General features: G+C 49.2%; 1 protein-coding gene across 1 annotated transcript in view; it reads left to right on the top strand.

Moving 5' to 3' along the window:
- Positions 1-16927, top strand: part of LOC122932918 (gametocyte-specific factor 1-like) — a 171172-nt gene that overhangs the window by 41308 nt on the left and 112937 nt on the right. Inside the window, exons 2-3 of the mRNA XM_044287596.1 lie at positions 4872-5001; positions 10798-10895. Coding sequence (XP_044143531.1) covers positions 4872-5001; positions 10798-10895 — 228 coding nt within the window. The remainder of the gene's footprint in view (positions 1-4871; positions 5002-10797; positions 10896-16927) is intronic.

Here is a 16927-nt window from a genome sequence, read left to right on the forward strand (position 1 = left end):
ATCTGGGGGCTGGCAATAGCAGTGGGGCGGTGACATTGCCTCAGCCAGATTGGTGGCACACATTATTGGTCACGATTCTCCGGTGGTCTTGTTGGAGAATAGTGGAATTGTTGGTAAGCTGTCGGGACATCCCACACTTTCCATGATACACAAAGTTTGGCAGAAAGACGTGTAGAACCATAAATTTTGAGAAAAATTTCTATAGAAATGTAGTTTTATTTGAAAAATTTTACAACTGAAAGTGAAAAATTTCATATTTTTTTTTGCAAAAAATTCTGTAAATTTCGATTTAATAACAAAAAAAGTAAAAATGTCAGCAGCAATGAAATATCACCAAATCAAAGCTCTATTAGTGAGAAGAAAATTAGGTAAAATTCATTTGGGTGGTAAGCTGACCGAGCAATAAACCGTGAAAGTAGTGTAGTGCAGAATTGTAAAAAGTGGTCTGGTCATTAAGGGGGTTTAAGCTAGTGGAGCTGAGGTGGTTAAAGTGGCTTCAAAACAGCATTAGTCCTTAAAGGGAGCCTGTCACCTCCATATGGCCATATACAGTGCTTACATGGCTCTGTAGCACACCTATAAAGGATTGTAACGGTACCTTTGTTCTTTAAACTTGCACCAGCAGGAAAAACGAAGTTTAATTTATATGCAAATGAGCACTCGCAAGTGACGAGGGGCGGCGTTCAGTGTGTAGGAGCCCAGGCTGCTCTGCCTTCTTTTTACTTTACTCCTCCCCAGTCTCTGCCTTTGCCCGCCCTCCAAGTCTCTTGCCTCATCGATGGGGCAAAGGAAGAGGCTGGGGGAGGAGTAAAGTGAAAAGAAGGCAGAGCAGCCTGGGCACCAACACACTGAACGCCGCCCCTGGGCACTTGCGAGTGCTCATTTGCATATGAATTCAACTTAGTTTTTCCTGCTTGTGCAAGTCTAAAGAAAAGAACAAAGATACCGTTACAATCCTGTGTAGGTGTGCTACAGATCAATGTAAGCACTGTATATGGCCATATGGAGGTGACAGACTCCCTTTAACCACTTCAACCCCGCTAGCTGAAACCCCCTTAATGACCAGGCCACTTTTTACACTTCTGCACTACACTACTTTCACCGTTTATTGCTCGGTCATGCAACTTACCACCCAAATGAATTTTACTTCCTTTTCTTCTCACTAATAGAGTTTTCATTTGGTGGTATTTCATTGCTGCTGACATTTTTACTTTTTTTGTTATTAATCAAAATTTAATGATTTTTTTTTTTGCAAAAAAATGACATTTTTCACTTTCAGTTGTAAAATTTTGCACAAAAAAAACGACATCCATATATAAATTTTTCACAAAATTTATTGTTCTACATGTCTTTGATAAAAAAAAAAAATGTTTGGGTAAAAAAAAAATGGTATGGGTAAAAGTTATAGCATTTACAAACTATGGTACAAAAATGTGAATTTCCGCTTTTTGAAGCAGCTCTGACTTTCTGAGCAACTGTCATGTTTCCTGAGGTTCTACAATGCCCAGACAGTACAAACACCCCACAAATGACCCCATTAAGGTATTCACTGATGGGCATAGTGAGTTCATAGAACTTTTTATTTTTTGTCACAAGTTAGCGGAAAATGATGATTTTTTTTTTTTTTTTTTTTCTTACAAAGTCTCATATTCCACTAACTTGTGACAAAAAATAAAAACTTCCATGAACTCACTATGCACATCACAAAATACCTTGGGGTGTCTTCTTTCCAAAATGGGGTCACTTGTGGGGTAGTTAAACTGCCCTGGCATTCTAGGGGCCCAGATGTGTGAGAAGAAGTTTGCATTCAAAATCTGTAAAAAAATGCGAAAGGTGCACTTTGGAATGTGTGCCCCTTTGCCCACCTAGGCTGCAAAAAAGTGTCACACATGTGGTATCGCCGTACTCAGGAGAAGTTGGGGAATGTGTTTTGGGGTGTCATTTTACATATACCCATGCTGGGTGAGAGAAATATCTTGGCAAACTTTTTTCCCTTTGTATATTAAAAGAAGAAGGGAAGAGAAAAAAAAAAAAAGGGAAAAAAGTTTGCCAAGATATTTCTCTCACCCAGCATGGGTATATGTAAAATGACACCCCAAAACACATTGCCCAACTTCTCCTGAGTACGGCGATACCAGATGTGTGACACTTTTCTGCAGCCTAGGTGGGCAAAGGGGCACACATTCCAAAGAGCACCTTTCGGATTTCACCAGTCATTTTTTACAGATTTTGATTTCAAACTACTTCGCACACATTAGGGCCCCTAGAATGCCAGGGCAGTATAACTACCCCACAAGTGACCCCATTTTGGAAAGAAGACACCCCAAGGTATTCCGTGAGGGGCATGGCGAGTTCCTAGAATTTTTTTATTTTGTGTCACAAGTTAGTGGAATATGAGACTTTGTTAGAAAAAATTAAAAAAATCATTTTCCTCTAACTTGTGACAAAAAAAAAAAAAAATTCTAGGAACTCGCCATGCCCCTCACGGAATACCTTGGGGTGTCTTCTTTTCAAAATGGGGTCACTTGTGGGGTAGTTATACTGCCCTGGCATTCTAGGGGCCCTAATGTGTGCAAAGTAGTTTGAAATCAAAACGTGTAAAAAATTACCTGTGAAATCCTAAAGGTGCTCTTTGGAATGTGTGCCTCTTTGCCCAACTTGCCTGTAAAAAAGTGTCACACATGTGGTATCGCCGTACTCTGGAGAAGTTGGGGAATGTATTTTGGGGTGTCTTTTTACATATATACCCATGCTGGGTGAGAGAAATATCTTGGCAAAAGACAACTTTTCCCATTTTTTTTTTTTATACAAAGTTGGCATTTGACCAAGATATTTTTCTCACCCAGCATGGGTATATGTAAAATGACACCCCAAAACACATTCCCAACTTCTCCTGAGTACGGCGATACCACATGTGTGACACTTTTTTGCCGCCTAGATGCGCAAAGCGGCCCAAATTCCTTTTAGGAGGGCATTTTTACACATTTGGATCCCAGACTTCTTCTCATGCTTTCGGGCCCCTAAAATGCCAGGGCAATATAAATACCCCACATGTGACCCCATTTTGGAAAGAAGACACCCCAAGGTATTCCGTGAGGGGCATGGCGAGTTCCTAGAATTTTTAATTTATTTTTTTGGCACAAGTTAGCGGAAATTGATTTTTTTTTTTGTATTTTCTCACAAAGTCTCCCTTTCCGCTAACTTGGGACAAAAATTTAAATCTTTCATGGACTCAATATGCCCCTCACGGAATACCTTGGGGTGTCTTCTTTCCAAAATGGGGTCACTTGTGGCGTAGTTATACTGCCCTGGCATTTTAGGGGCCCTAAAGCGTGAGAAGAAGTCTGGAATATAAATTTCTAAAAAATGTTACGCATTTGGATTCCGTGAGGGGTATGGTGAGTTCATGTGAGATTTTATTTTTTGACACAAGTTAGTGGAATATGAGACTTAGTAAGAAAAAAAAAAAATTTCCGCTAACTTGGGCCCAAAAAAATGTCTGAATGGAACCTTACAGGGGGTGATCAATGACAGGGGGGTGATCACCCCCCTGTCATTGATCACCCCCCTGTAAGGCTCCATTCAGACGTCTGTATGTGTTTTGCGGATCCGATCCATGTATCCGTGGATCCGTAAAAATCATACGGACGTCTGAATGGAGCCTTACAGGGGGGTGATCAATGACAGGGAAGTGATCAGGAAGTCTATATGCGTGATCACCCCCTTGTTATTGATCACCCCCCTGTATGGCTCCATTCAGACGTCCGTATGTGTTTTGCGGATCCGATCCATGTATCCGTGCATCCGTAAAAATCATACGGACGTCTGAATGGAGCCTTACAGGGGGGTGATCAGGGAGTCTATATGGGGTGATCATGGGTGATCAGGGGTTCATAAGGGGTTAATAAGTGACAGGGGGGGGGGTGTAGTGAAGTGTAGTGGTGTTTGGTGGTACTTTACACAGCTACCCGTGTCCTCTGGTGGTCGATCCAAACAAAAGGGACCACCAGAGGACCAGGTAGCAGGTATATTAGACGCTGTTATCAAAACGGCGTCTAATATACCTGTTGGGGGTTAAAAAAATCACATCTCCAGCCAGCCAGCGAGCGATCGTCGCTGGCAGGCTGGAGATCCACTCGCTTACCTTCCGTTCCTGTGAACGCGCGCACCTGTGTGTGCGCATTCACAGGAAATCACGGCTCTCGCGAGACGACGCATATATGCGTGACTCTGCGCAGAGCTGCCACCTCCGGACCGCTAGGCGGTCCGGAGGTGGTTAATGTCAGTCTTGAAAGTTTTTAAAAAATTGCTTCCTGAAATTCAAAGCCTTCCTGCATCCTAAAAAAACGAAAATTACATTTACAAAATGTTAACATGTAGACACATGGTGAATGTTAATTAATAATTTTCATAAGGTATCACTATAACTCTCAAAAGCAGAGACGTTCAAATTTAGAAAATTGCAATTTTTCCTCCAAAAAATCTTTCCTTTAACTTCGGATATTTTTATACATGAAGATAAAACCTTATTGACTCAAATTCACCACTAACATGAAATACAATGTGTCACGAGAAAACAGTTTCAGAATCGCTTGGATAAGTAAAAGCGTTCCAGAGTTACATAAAGTTACACATTTCAGATTTGAAAAAATGGAGATTCGGCATTGGGTTCAAACTATGTTTTGCTGAAAGGGGTTAAGGCCAAGTTATTGACAGCCTGTTTTTGGGATCCACATACAGTTTATTAGTTTTGTGAAGGATTGCGACTATTGTCCCATAAACTTAAGAATACTGTACATGAGGATCATGTTTACTGTGACTCCTGCTTCTGTTGGTAATATACCTGGTTTCACTGACTCATTTTGTTTTAGAATAAAAATGCACCTGAAAAGCCAGCAAGTAATCAGCCAACCAAAAAGAAGACAAAATGGATAGCATTGTCTCTTAAAAAGGAAGCAGAGGAGGAACAAAAGAGGTTGGAACGAGACATACAAGTATTTGGTAAGTTTGGTTAGAGGGATATTCCAGTTTTGCAATAGACAGGGAACTACACATTATCACTTGCTAATATCGATTGTTTATCTACAATGCCCCATTTTCCTGCACTCCATTGCAGTCACACAACTTTTCCACTGTGTTAGTTCTCTATCCTGATGACATCACGTCTACATCTGAAGCATGGCAAGGTTTGTAAGGCTCTGCCCTGTAGACACAACAACATCAATGACCTTGCTCATTCTCTTGGACCCTACCCTGTAGACTTGGGGCTCTTTACACGAGCGGATCCCGTGTGTGGAATCCGCTGTGTGAAAGAGAGCCAAGCCCTGTTCCCGACAGCAGAGACACAGAGCATTAATATGATTGATAATGCTCTTTGCGCCTCTGATCTTTTTACTATAAAATCACAGTGAGATAAAGTTGTCACTGTGATTATTGTAGTAAAAAGGTCACAGAGAGGCACTGAGCATTATCAATCATGTTAATGCTCAGTGTCTCTGCTGTCGGGAACGGGGCTTGGCTCTCTTTCACGCAGCAGATTCCACACACGGGATCCGCTCGTGTGAAAGAGCCCTTATTGTCAACAATGATGCCTTGTCTTAGAGCTCATGCACACAATCGTGGTTTTGGTGCAGACCTATTCATTTCAATGGGGCCACAAGAGATGCGGACAGCACTCCATGTGTTGGCGGCATCCATATGTGAATTCTGTGGCCCTGCAAAAAAATAAAATAGATTTAGATCATGTCCTATTCTTGTCCGTTTTATGGACAGGGATAGGACTGTTCTATACAGGGCCGGATGTTCTGGAACACACATGGCTGGTATCTGTATTTTGCACATCTGCAATTTGCATACCGCAAAAACTGCAATGCCCGTGTGCAGGAGCCCTTTAAGGGGTTATCCAATGTCTCCAACTGCTCCTCCCCCATGTGTCGGGCTCCTCAGCTCCTGTCCAGCCTTTCTTAAAGGGTTTGTCCAAGTTATTTTATTATTCTTTGTTTCTATTTGTTTCAATTTATTAACTTCTTCAGTGGCACGTGACCTCAGCTTCTTTGCCTGTTCTGATGTTCCGTGTACAGAAGCAGGACTACTCCCTACTGCAGCCCTAGGTTTGAGCACGGAACATCATTGAGGTCTGATCTGTGGGCTGTGCTTGCTGGAGGGACAAGACATGCCCCCTGTGCATGGGTCTTCACTACTGATGTCTGCAGGTTTAGATGTCTTGTCTTTGGGAGCACACCTGCTGGATCCATCCTTTGCTGAGAGCAGTCTGGCATATCCAGCCCATTCAGAAGGCATCCTCATAGAGGCTTGCTTGCCAGCTGCCAGTGTATATGGGCCATAGGAACATAAGCACTTGCATCTGAAAAGTGGGAAGAGCTTGTCGGCACGAAGCCAGGCCCCTGCATGTTCTGGAGGCAGAATGGATCAGCATTTGCTTTTATAACCCAATAAGCAGAAGAGGTGAAAGCTAACAGGGTGGGGATGGGTTACTGGACTGGAATAGGTGAAATACTCTGCCTGTCAGCAGCAAAATGTAAATGGGCAGGAGAGCAACCAGAAGAAAGAATGTCTGTGTGAGGTAAGTGATCACTGGGAAGAGCTGCAGCCAGTGAAGATGGATCTGTCACCAAAGAAAACCAAGACTGTGTAGGGGAAAGGCAGTCTTAGCTGACACTAGGGCTGCAGTAAACCGATTATTTTAGAAATCGAGTATTCTATTGATTATTTTTTACGATTTAATCGAGTAATCTAATATGAAAACTTGAATTAATAGACTGTGTTCCTTTATAAAAACTCATCAGACCCCCTGCCATCAGTCCCAAACACCCTTCCCCCTGTGCGATCAGTCCAAGTGCATCAGTCCCCCCCCCCCCCGTGCCATCAGCTCCGTTCCCCCAGTGCTTTCAGCTCTTCCTCACCCTAGTGCCACCAACTCCCCCTCCTAGCCATATCCCTAGCGAAAGTACTTGCCTTTCCTGTAGAGGCGCCGCTCCACAGCACCTCCATCTTCTTCTCTGCGCGCGGCACTGACCTCACACAGCGTTGGGTCATAGTGCGTGCTTATGTGCACTATGACCTGCCGATGTGTCAGGGAGAAAGTACAGCGTGGTGCGGGCCGGTGTGTGACCACCGATTGGTGAGTAATGGCAAAAGAATTTGCATCGAGAATTTTTTGTGTCGAATTACTCGATTTAAATTGAGTAATCATTTCAGCCCTAGCTGACACCCCCAAATATTTATTAGAAGAACGTCACAATGTTGTTAAATGCCCCTAGAGCTCTGCAACTGCTTGTAAGCAATGGGGCCAGAGCAGTACTAGGTACCGTATTTTTCGCCGTATAAGACACACTTTCTCCCCCCCCCCCCCCCCCAAAAGTGGGGGGAAAATAGCAGTGCGTCTTATACGGTGAATGTAGCTGATTTTGCCTTGTTTTCAATGATACACCCGCCGCGATGCCGTGCGGCGGGTGTATCAGCTATGAGGGAGGAGGGGCTGGGGGCGGCATCTGCATTTATAATGACAGCGGGGCCCGTGCAGTGACTATTCTACTACACGGGCCCCGCTTACTGTATAATCATATCCCTAATAGTTAATTGTTGTATGCATGTAAAAGCATAATGAGCGCTGTGTATTACTTACAATTAGAAGCGCTCGCCGTTCGGAGGAGGGAGGAGGCAGGCCGGGAGGACGGGCGCTGGCAACGTGAGTCATACGTCACGCGCCTGCGCCGCCCACTTTATGAATGAAGTGGGCGCATGACGTATGACTCACACTGCCAGCGCCCGGCCTGCCTCCTCCCTGCTCCCTGCTCTCTGCTCCGAACGGCGAGCGCTTCTAATTGTAAGTAATACACAGCGCTCATTAACGCTCATTATGCTTTTACATGCATACACCAATTAACTATTAGGGATATGATTATACAGTAAGCGGGCCCCGTGTAGTAGAATACAGTGACTGCACAGGCCCCGCTGTCATTATTAAAGCAGATGCGACCCCCATTATAAAAGCAGATGCGACCCCCCCCCCCACACTTATGGAGGGGATCTGTGGATGACACATAGCATAAGATGCTATATATGTGTCATCCACAGATCCCCCCCATAACTGTCATACACAGATCCCCATAACAGTGCCATCCAGAGACCTCAATAAGAGCCACCCACAGATCCCCCATAGCAGTGCGTCACCCACAGATCCCCCATAGCAGTGCGTCACCCACAGATCCCCCATAGCAGTGCGTCACCCACAGATCCCCCATAGCAGTGCGTCACCCACAGATCCCCCATAGCAGTGCGTCACCCACAGATCCCCCATAGCAGTGCGTCACCCACAGATCCCCCATAGCAGTGCGTCACCCACAGATCCCCCATAGCAGTGCGTCACCCACAGATCCCCCATAGCAGTGCGTCACCCACAGATCCCCCATAGCAGTGCGTCACCCACAGATCCCCCCATAGCAGTGCGTCACCCACAGATCCCCCCATAGCAGTGCGTCACCCACAGATCCCCCCATAGCAGTGCGTCACCCACAGATCCCCCCATAGCAGTGCGTCACCCACAGATCCCCCCATAGCAGTGCGTCACCCACAGATCCCCCCATAGCAGTGCGTCACCCACAGATCCCCCCATAGCAGTGCGTCACCCACAGATCCCCCCATAGCAGTGCGTCACCCACAGATCCCCCCATAGCAGTGCGTCACCCACAGACCACAATTAGTTCAAAAACCACCAAAAGCACACCTTTTGGTTCAAAATATTTTTTTTCTTATTTTCCTCCTCAAAAACCTAGGTGCGTCTTATGGGCGAAAAATACGGTATGTGTAGAAATAGCATTTTTCTTTTACTAGGCCTCACTTATCTAATGGGTATATTCCTGACCATCAGGTTTGCAGTGTCATTTTTTTCTGTAACTCGGACAGCCCCTTTAACCATCAAAACAAAGAGTCAATGGGAAATGGGGTTATGGAAAGAAATTAGCAGTGCAGCTGTTGTATCAGGTCACTGTCAAAAGGAGGCTGCCTAGCCTTAGTGCTGTTGGTGACCGCTGTTTGAAAAACAATACACATGGTTGGTCACTAAGGTGTCCGATTCCCTGCTTTGACCCATATTCTCTTTGTCTAAATAAATTGAATATTGGAATGCCTTAAAATGTATCTTTAATAGTACCATTTAAAATGATAGGCTCAACAAAAATTGAAAATGTAACAAAATCCTCACTAGGAGATAACATGCCACTGCCAACCAAAGTAAACTGGTAGGGAGAGCAAAACGCAGCCAGGAGGTGTGTTCACTGGCTCACTCAGAGGGTGAGTTAGGAAGAAAACAGGGATAGCAAATAAGAGGGAGACAGATGCTGGGTGTCACGGCCACGGTTATGGCCGTGACTCCTTGGGAGCTGCATACAGTTGCTCGCGATTTGGGTAGTTGTTTCAACCGTAGCTTGAGGCATGTTGTTGTTTGCCTCAAGTGCGGTTGCCGCGGACAACAGTGATGTGCGGTTCCCTTGGAGTTGTGTGCGTGTGTGTAGGCACTTTTGTATGTCTGGTGTGCACTGTGTTTTATGTTTGGTGCGCACGGACATCTTCCTTTCACTGTGGCTGCCCGTGGCAACGTTTGGTATGATGTACATGTGGTGGCAGTGTCCCGGCCTTCGGGCTGTTTCCCAGGACGGCTGCCACCCATGTCGTTGCCTGCGGCAACAGCCACAGTGTGATCCTAGTTTGGTCACTTCCCCTTTGTGTGTTTCCCTTCTGTGGTGCTGGAAGGGTTAACTCCCTTCCCAGTGTGTGTGTCACTGGGTGTGTCTGACTGTGGGGTGTGGCTTCTTGTCCTATAAAGCCTCACTGTTACTTCAGGTTTGAGGGTTGCTTCAGTCATGCTTGGCTGGAGCAGCCTCCTGTCTATTCTACCTGCCAGTGAGAGCCACCCCTGTGGTCATAAAGATATTGTCGTTATGTTTATGTCTTGCTGTGTGTGATGTTGTATGTTATGTTCTGTTGGGACCTTCCTATGTGATTTGGTGCAGCTTACGGTTCTGGATTCCTGTTTGCACAGGGATCCAGTCAGCAAGGCTGTGGCAGGTTGGTGGAACTACTAGTTCGCCTGCCATACCCGTAAGGCTGTATGAGTTCCCCTTTTCCCAACAGCTTGGCCATTGAGACTCCTGCTCCTCCGTGCTGAGGAGGAGTAGGTCGTCTTACCCAGCTCCTAGCTCAGGGATCTGCGGAGGGTAAGTCAGGGCTCCGAGGTTCCTGCGCATGGGTCCTCCTACCTTTAAGGTCGGCCCAGGCAGGTAGGAGTTAGGGTCAGGTTAGGGATGCTTGAGGAGGTGACCTGCTCCCTATCCTGTTCTCCTGGCCGAGCAGCCATTACATCATCTGGCATCACACGGCTGGGGGTTTCCCCCATCCTCAGCCGTGACACTGGGTCTCTACCCCTACAGATGTCCCTGTGTCCTAACTGTAGTTGGAAACCCTCTCTGACTGTCCCTAGATGGCCCTCAGATCTATCCTTTCACTGCCCAGCTTCGTCGGAAGCAAAAAGACCAGTCACTTACTAGGGCAGTCAGACTTGAGAAAAATAATAAACAATGGGACACTTATTTAGACTCTATAGTTTGGGCGCCATTGATTTTCAAGTGTGACCAGCTTTTTACCTAGGTTGTGTTCATATCCATATTCTCTGTGCAATGGTACAATGACATGTGTTGACCTTACTAACATCACTGCACCCCTGTTGTAGATGATGGCTTATGAGTCAGTATATCATCCATACTTTTTTATGTTTTATAGACCCACAGGATCCTGATAGACTTCTGCAATGCCCATATGATTCCAACCACCAGATAAGAGCGTGTCGTTTTCCTTATCACCTGATAAAGTGCAGGAAGGTGAGTGTTTTAGAGTAACAGTGACAAAAATGATGTGGCTGGACCATTGACTAATCCAAAGGATAGGCCATCAGTTCAGGAACAATCTTTATGCTGGAATCGCACATACATTATTTCTCGCCCAGTTTCCTTGGGGGACACAGAAGACCTTGGGTATAGCTCATCTCCATAGGAGGCGTGACACTAAGTGAAAACTGTTAAGCCCCTCCTCCACAGCTATACCCTCAGCCTGGAGAGAGAGGCTGCCAGTTTTTGCTTAGTGTCCAAGGAGGCAAGACACTCCCTGCTACTGCAGGGCTGTTTTCTCCTTTGTTGTTTTTTAAAAATTTTTGATTTTTACTTTTTTATTTTCTTTTGTTCCAGAATACGGGACAACAGAGACGCACTAGACCTCTCTGTTTCTCCCGGGGTTGAGCTGCGCCAGTGCCGGTATCCGCACTGCTGCCTCCCCCACAGAAGGCAAGGTGGACCAGGGCAGCCCAGCTCCCCTGCATCCCGCCAGCGTAAGGGTCGCCCGCACGCCAAGTCCCTCTTCCAGCGTCCTGCCACTACGGTGCCAGTAGCTGAAGGGGCGACCCTGCTGGAACGGACCGAGGGTGAAGACGGCTGTGGTGAGAGAGTGGCTTCTCCAGCCCTACGACCCCCTCCCCCCCACCCCGGTCTCCTGCTTGACTGACCCCCATACTGGTCTGGCCACCCTAGTTTGTTTTATTAGTTCCCTCTCCTCCCCTCCACTATAGGTGCATCCACTGAGGGGTTATGCTGGCGTCCCTATCATGCCGCCCAGGGAGCTGCCTCTCTCCTTGCAGGGTCCCCCATCCCCCCCCTATCGCCTTACCGGTGCGCAGGCATCCCTCCTTGAGACGGCTCAGGGCCTGGGCCCTCTCCTGACTGCTGCGGCGTAGGGCCCTTGTTTCCGGTCCGCGGGGTGGGCTCCCGCGGCCGGCATGACTGCGGTGTTCAGCGGACCCCGGCCGACCGCAGGTGCTCGGAGAGGCTGTCTTCCGGTCGGTCGGGCGCCGCAGAAAGGTTCTATCCCGGGCTCCTTCTTCCGGGCCCCCTGATTCTCCGGCCCGCGGGGTGGGCTCCCGCGGCCGGTATTGTGCATGCGCCGCTTCGCTCCCTCCAGATCCCGGCCGGTACCTCCGGGCACCGCAAACTTTAGGCCCCGGCTTCGCGGCCTACTAGGCCGCAATATTCCGGCCTCGATTGGAGGGGGCGGGCATTCGCAGGCGCGAATTCTTCCCGCCGGAGGTCCCCCCGCCCCCAGGGGATCGCTGCACCGCCCTCAGGTCCGATCTGTATTAACCTCTTGAACGCTGACGGCTGCCATCTGGAGGAGACCCTGGGATGGCTAGCCTCTCAGTGAGGCTGTGCTCTTATATGGTGGCCCCTTCCTGCCTAAAAGAGGCTGTGTTTTACAATAATAAATAGAAAAAAAAAAAAAAAAAAAAAAAAAAAAATTAAAATAAAATAAAAAATATAATAATATTAATAATGAAGTGTGAATATATATCATATATATGAAATATCTGTATTTTATGTTGGCTGCGCAGGATACTGCAGCCTGACCTTAGAGCGCTGGCCGTATGCCTGCCCCTATTCTATAGGTGGCATGTTGCGCTCCGTGGCACTGGCCAGGTATACATGTTTCCCTTTCTAGGCGGACCCTTGCCCTCTCCTGGGGTACGGCGCTGGCCAGGTGCAGGCCGCCTTTTTCTATAGGCAGAATTAGTCGCCCTCTCCAGTCGCGGTGCTGGCCATGTGCATGACCCCCCATTATAGGCGGCATACTGCACTCTCTCTGGCTGCGGGCTGGCCTTGTGCATGACCCCCTTTCTGTAGGTGGAATACTGCCCTTTTACCGCATACGATGCTGACCATGTGCACGACCCCCTTCCATAGGCGGAACGCTGCACTCTCGCTGGATTTGCTACGGCCATATGCGTGACCCCCTTCCATAGGCGGAACGCTGCACTCTCGCTGGATTCGCTACGGCCATATGCATGACCTCCTTCCATAGGCGGAACGCTGCACTCTCGCTGGATTCGCTACGGCCATATGCATGACCTCCTTCCATAGGCGGAACGCTGCACTCTCGCTGGGTTCGCTACGGCCATATGCATGACCTCCTTCCATAGGCGGAACGCTGCACTCTCGCTGGGTTCGCTACGGCCTTATGCATGACCTCCTTCCATAGGCGGAATGCTGCACTCTCGCTGGGTTCGCTACGGCCTTATGCATGACCTCCTTCCATAGGTGGAATGTTGCACTCTCTCTGGCTTCGCTGCTGGTCATACGCATGACCTCCGTCCAAAGGAGGACTGCTGCGCTCTCTCTCTCTGGATTCGCTGCCGGCCATATGCATGACCTCCGTCCATAGGCAGAACGCTGCACTCTCGCTGGATTCGCTGCCGGCCATATGCATGAACCGGCCATGGGCATGACCTCCTTCCATAGGCGGAATGCTGCACTTTCCGGATTCGTTGCCGGCCATACGCATGACCTCCGTCCATAGGCGGAATGCTGCACTCTCTCTGGATTTGCTGCCGGCCATGTGCATGAACTCCTTCCATAGGTGGATTGCTGCACTATCATTGGATTCGCTGCCGGCCATGTGCACGACCCCTTCCTTGGGTGGTGTGCTGCACTCACTGGAATCGCTGCCAGCAATGAGCATGTATCCTTTCCTCAGGCGGCATACGCACAACACCGCTGACTGTGGTTGTTTTCTCGCCAGTGCGTTGCTGGCCATGTGCATGTCCCGCATCCTTGGCGGGGTGCTTGCATTTTTGCTGGATGCGGTGACGGCCGTGTGCATTACCCCGCCCCTTTCTGGGTGGAATACTGCTCTTTCGCCGGATGTGTTGCGGGCCATACACGGCCCTCCTCATCCATGGGCGAAAAATTTGCACCCTCACGTGACCCATGGCTGTCCGTGATATGCTGTGCGGGATTCTTGCATGTTCTCCTTCATTGTGGAGTAGTTGCACTCTCACAGTATTCGGTGTTAGGTGGGTTATTGCGCACTCGCTTAATGGTTGGATAACCCCGTGCATGTTCCCCTTTCACTGGGCGGACCTCCCTCCTGCGTTCCCGCTGGGTACTGTGCGGCCATGTGATTGGTCACCTTCTGGGCAGACTATGGTATGTTCTACTTCTCTGAAGTTGTTACTGGCCTTGGGCATCCCCCCTTTGGGACGGGCCTTTGCATTCTTACCAGCTGCAGTGTTGCCAGATACGTTTCCCCCTTTTCTGGGGGGCCTGCCTGCATTTCCATCGCATGCCATACTGATGTCTTGTGCATAACTCCCTTTCAGGTTGCACTTTGCACTTCCGTTGATACTGTTGGACTCTGTGGCTGATCCCCTTCACTGGGTGTCTATTTTTTTGCGGTGAGCGGTATTTCTGGTGCACTCTGTCCGTTGTTTGGGCCGTGTATGCCTTCTCCTCCCATAGGTGGGTTGGCCTTCTCACTGCTTGCGGGGCTGCTCGTACGTATGCCTCACTTCCTCCTGCGACATTCCCTCTTTTTCTCTTGGGATGTGGTGCTTGTCACGGGCCTTGCGCTCTTCTCTAAAGAGATCATTCTGTCCACCTGTGTAACCCTTGGGTGCTGTCATACAAGCATTAAAAGAATGCCATTGTATTCAAAGGTGTATTCCTTAGATATAGTAGATGGGCTCTACTGCTCTCTACTTCGCCGAGCTGGGTGGTGCTCGTTTCTCTGGTTTGGCCTGTATATTGTGGTCCCGTTGGTCGGCATCCACCATGTCCGTTGGCCTTTCCACCTGGGGAGTGTTCGTGGTTCTTTGATAGGTGCCCTTTCGTTCTCCCGTGCACTCGCTTCCCGGCGCAAGTGGTCACTGGGTCGAGAGTGCCGTTTGCAGTGCCACTCTTTTTCGGCGTTGGCTCTGGCGGGGCTGCTTTCCCTCGCCTGCTACTGTTTCCTCCTCTTCGGGTGTCGTGCAGTATGAGTCTTTTCTTTTGGCGCCCCCTCCGCGCTTCAGGCTGGTCCGCTACCGGGTTCGGGCCGCTTTTCTCGGGATGGTCACCCAGCTTCTCTTGGGTGCTCGCTTACCCAGGTCCGTAGGACCTCCACCTTGGGTTCTTCAGGGTATTCGCCTTCTGCGTGGCAGTGAACCGGGCGTCTCAGTGAGCGGGGTTCTGCCTTTGAGCTGTCCTATGGCTTCCCTGTTGCCCACTCCTCCTTTCGGTTGGAGGGTGTTATGCCGGCCTCTGTCTCGACTGCCTTTTCTCGCCGGCTCTGCTTGGCTCCCGCTCGGTTCGGCTCGGCTCCCTCCGGTGTGGCTTTTGCCCCGGCCGCGCTTCAGTGGCGGTTCCTTCACTGCCCTCCCATCTGGGGAGAGCTTGGTTGTTCATGTGGATGGTTCTGATGTTCCTCTTGGCCTCGTACTGTCTCCCTTGTTCACTCTGGCTGTAACTTGGGAGGAACCCCCATTCGGTCGAGATTGTCATTAGATCTCCCACACCGGGACTGTAGGACGTCTTCCTGTGGTGGCTACATCGACATGGACTTTAGCCTGTCTTGTCCTGGCGGTTACTGGGCGGACCCTTCGGTTCCTTTCCGTCTGTCCTTCTGCTCCCCCACTCCGGGTGGTTACAGGACAACGTTGCTCGGGGGCCGACGGGACCAGTTTTTGCCGACCGTACTGCCCGTGTTTCGGGTCTGCGCCGGTTCGCATTGGGTTTTCACCCGCTTGCCCAGGCGACTCTTGCGTGCTCGCTAGTGTTCGCTCCTAATGGTTCTGTCTTTCTCCAGTCCGACCTAGATCTGGGACTGGGACTCTGTTGCTTGAAGTGTCAAGTGTCGGCGCTGTCCTTCCATGGAGCGGCTTTGGGGTTCCCTTGTACTGCCCCTGGGTACCGCCCTGGGCATTGCATACTGGGCTCTTGGCACTCCAGTCTTTCCCTTGGAGCCGTTACAGAAGCTCTCTCTACTCCTTCTGTCCTGTACGGTTATGTTTCCGTAGCCGTCGTGTCTCTGGCGGGTGCCTGGGTGGCGGCCCTTCTTGTTCCGGGCCTTCTCTTTCCTCAGGACAGGGCTGTTCTCCATCCCGTCTCTTCCTTCCTTCTGAAGGTGGTGTTTGTCTTTCATTTTGACGAGGCTTTCGTCCTCCCCTTTCCACCCCCGGGAACGGACTCTTCTTCAGATTTGGGAGTTGTTTGGGCCTTGCGGTTTTTACTTGGAGATCTCCGGCTCTTGACGACGTTGGGTCACTTGGTTTTCTAGGAGGTCCGCGCAACGGGTTGGTGGCCTCCGGGGTGGCTTTCCTCCGCTTTCTCGCTGTGGTTACCGCACCAAGGGCAGGGTTCTGCTTTTGGTGTCTCCGTTCATTTCACCAGAGTTGTCGGTGCCTCCTGGGCCGGAGGCATTTGGCTTCGGCCATGCGTCTGTGCGAGGCGGTCACTGGTCTGCCTTACAGCGTTCTACAGGGTGCCTACTCTGGCTTCGGCAGGTGCTGCCTTGGGCCGCCTGGTCTGCGGGCGGCGGTTTCTTGATGCCTTCGGGTGCTTCGCCTTGGTGCTGTGGTCCCTCCCCCTTTTGGACTGCTTTTGAACGTCCCAAGGTCTTCTGTGTCCCCCAAGGAAACTGGGCGAGAAAACGAGATTTTTGTATAACTTACCAGTAAAATCTCTTTCTCGCTCTTTCCTTGGGGGACACAGCACCCACCCATTCTTTGTTTTTCTCTACACGGTTTCCGAGTTGTTTTACCCGTTGGGTAGTTGGCTTGTTGGTTCCACTTTTGGACTTTGCCTTTTTTCACTACTTGGACACGCAACTGGCAGCCTCTCTCTCCAGGCTGAGGGTATAGCTGTGGAGGAGGGGCTTAACAGTTTTCACTTAGTGTCACGCCTCCTATGGAGATGAGCTATACCCAAGGTCTTCTGTGTCCCCCAAGGAAAGAGCGAGAAAGAGATTTTACTGGTAAGTTATACAAAAATCTCGTTTTTTTTGTTGTTGTTGTAGGTTTTGATCTGTTTTCGCATGTTTTTTCTTTTGAGCCAAA

This window comes from Bufo gargarizans, chromosome 3 (assembly GCF_014858855.1).
Source record: "Bufo gargarizans isolate SCDJY-AF-19 chromosome 3, ASM1485885v1, whole genome shotgun sequence".
Lineage (NCBI taxonomy): Eukaryota > Metazoa > Chordata > Amphibia > Anura > Bufonidae > Bufo > Bufo gargarizans.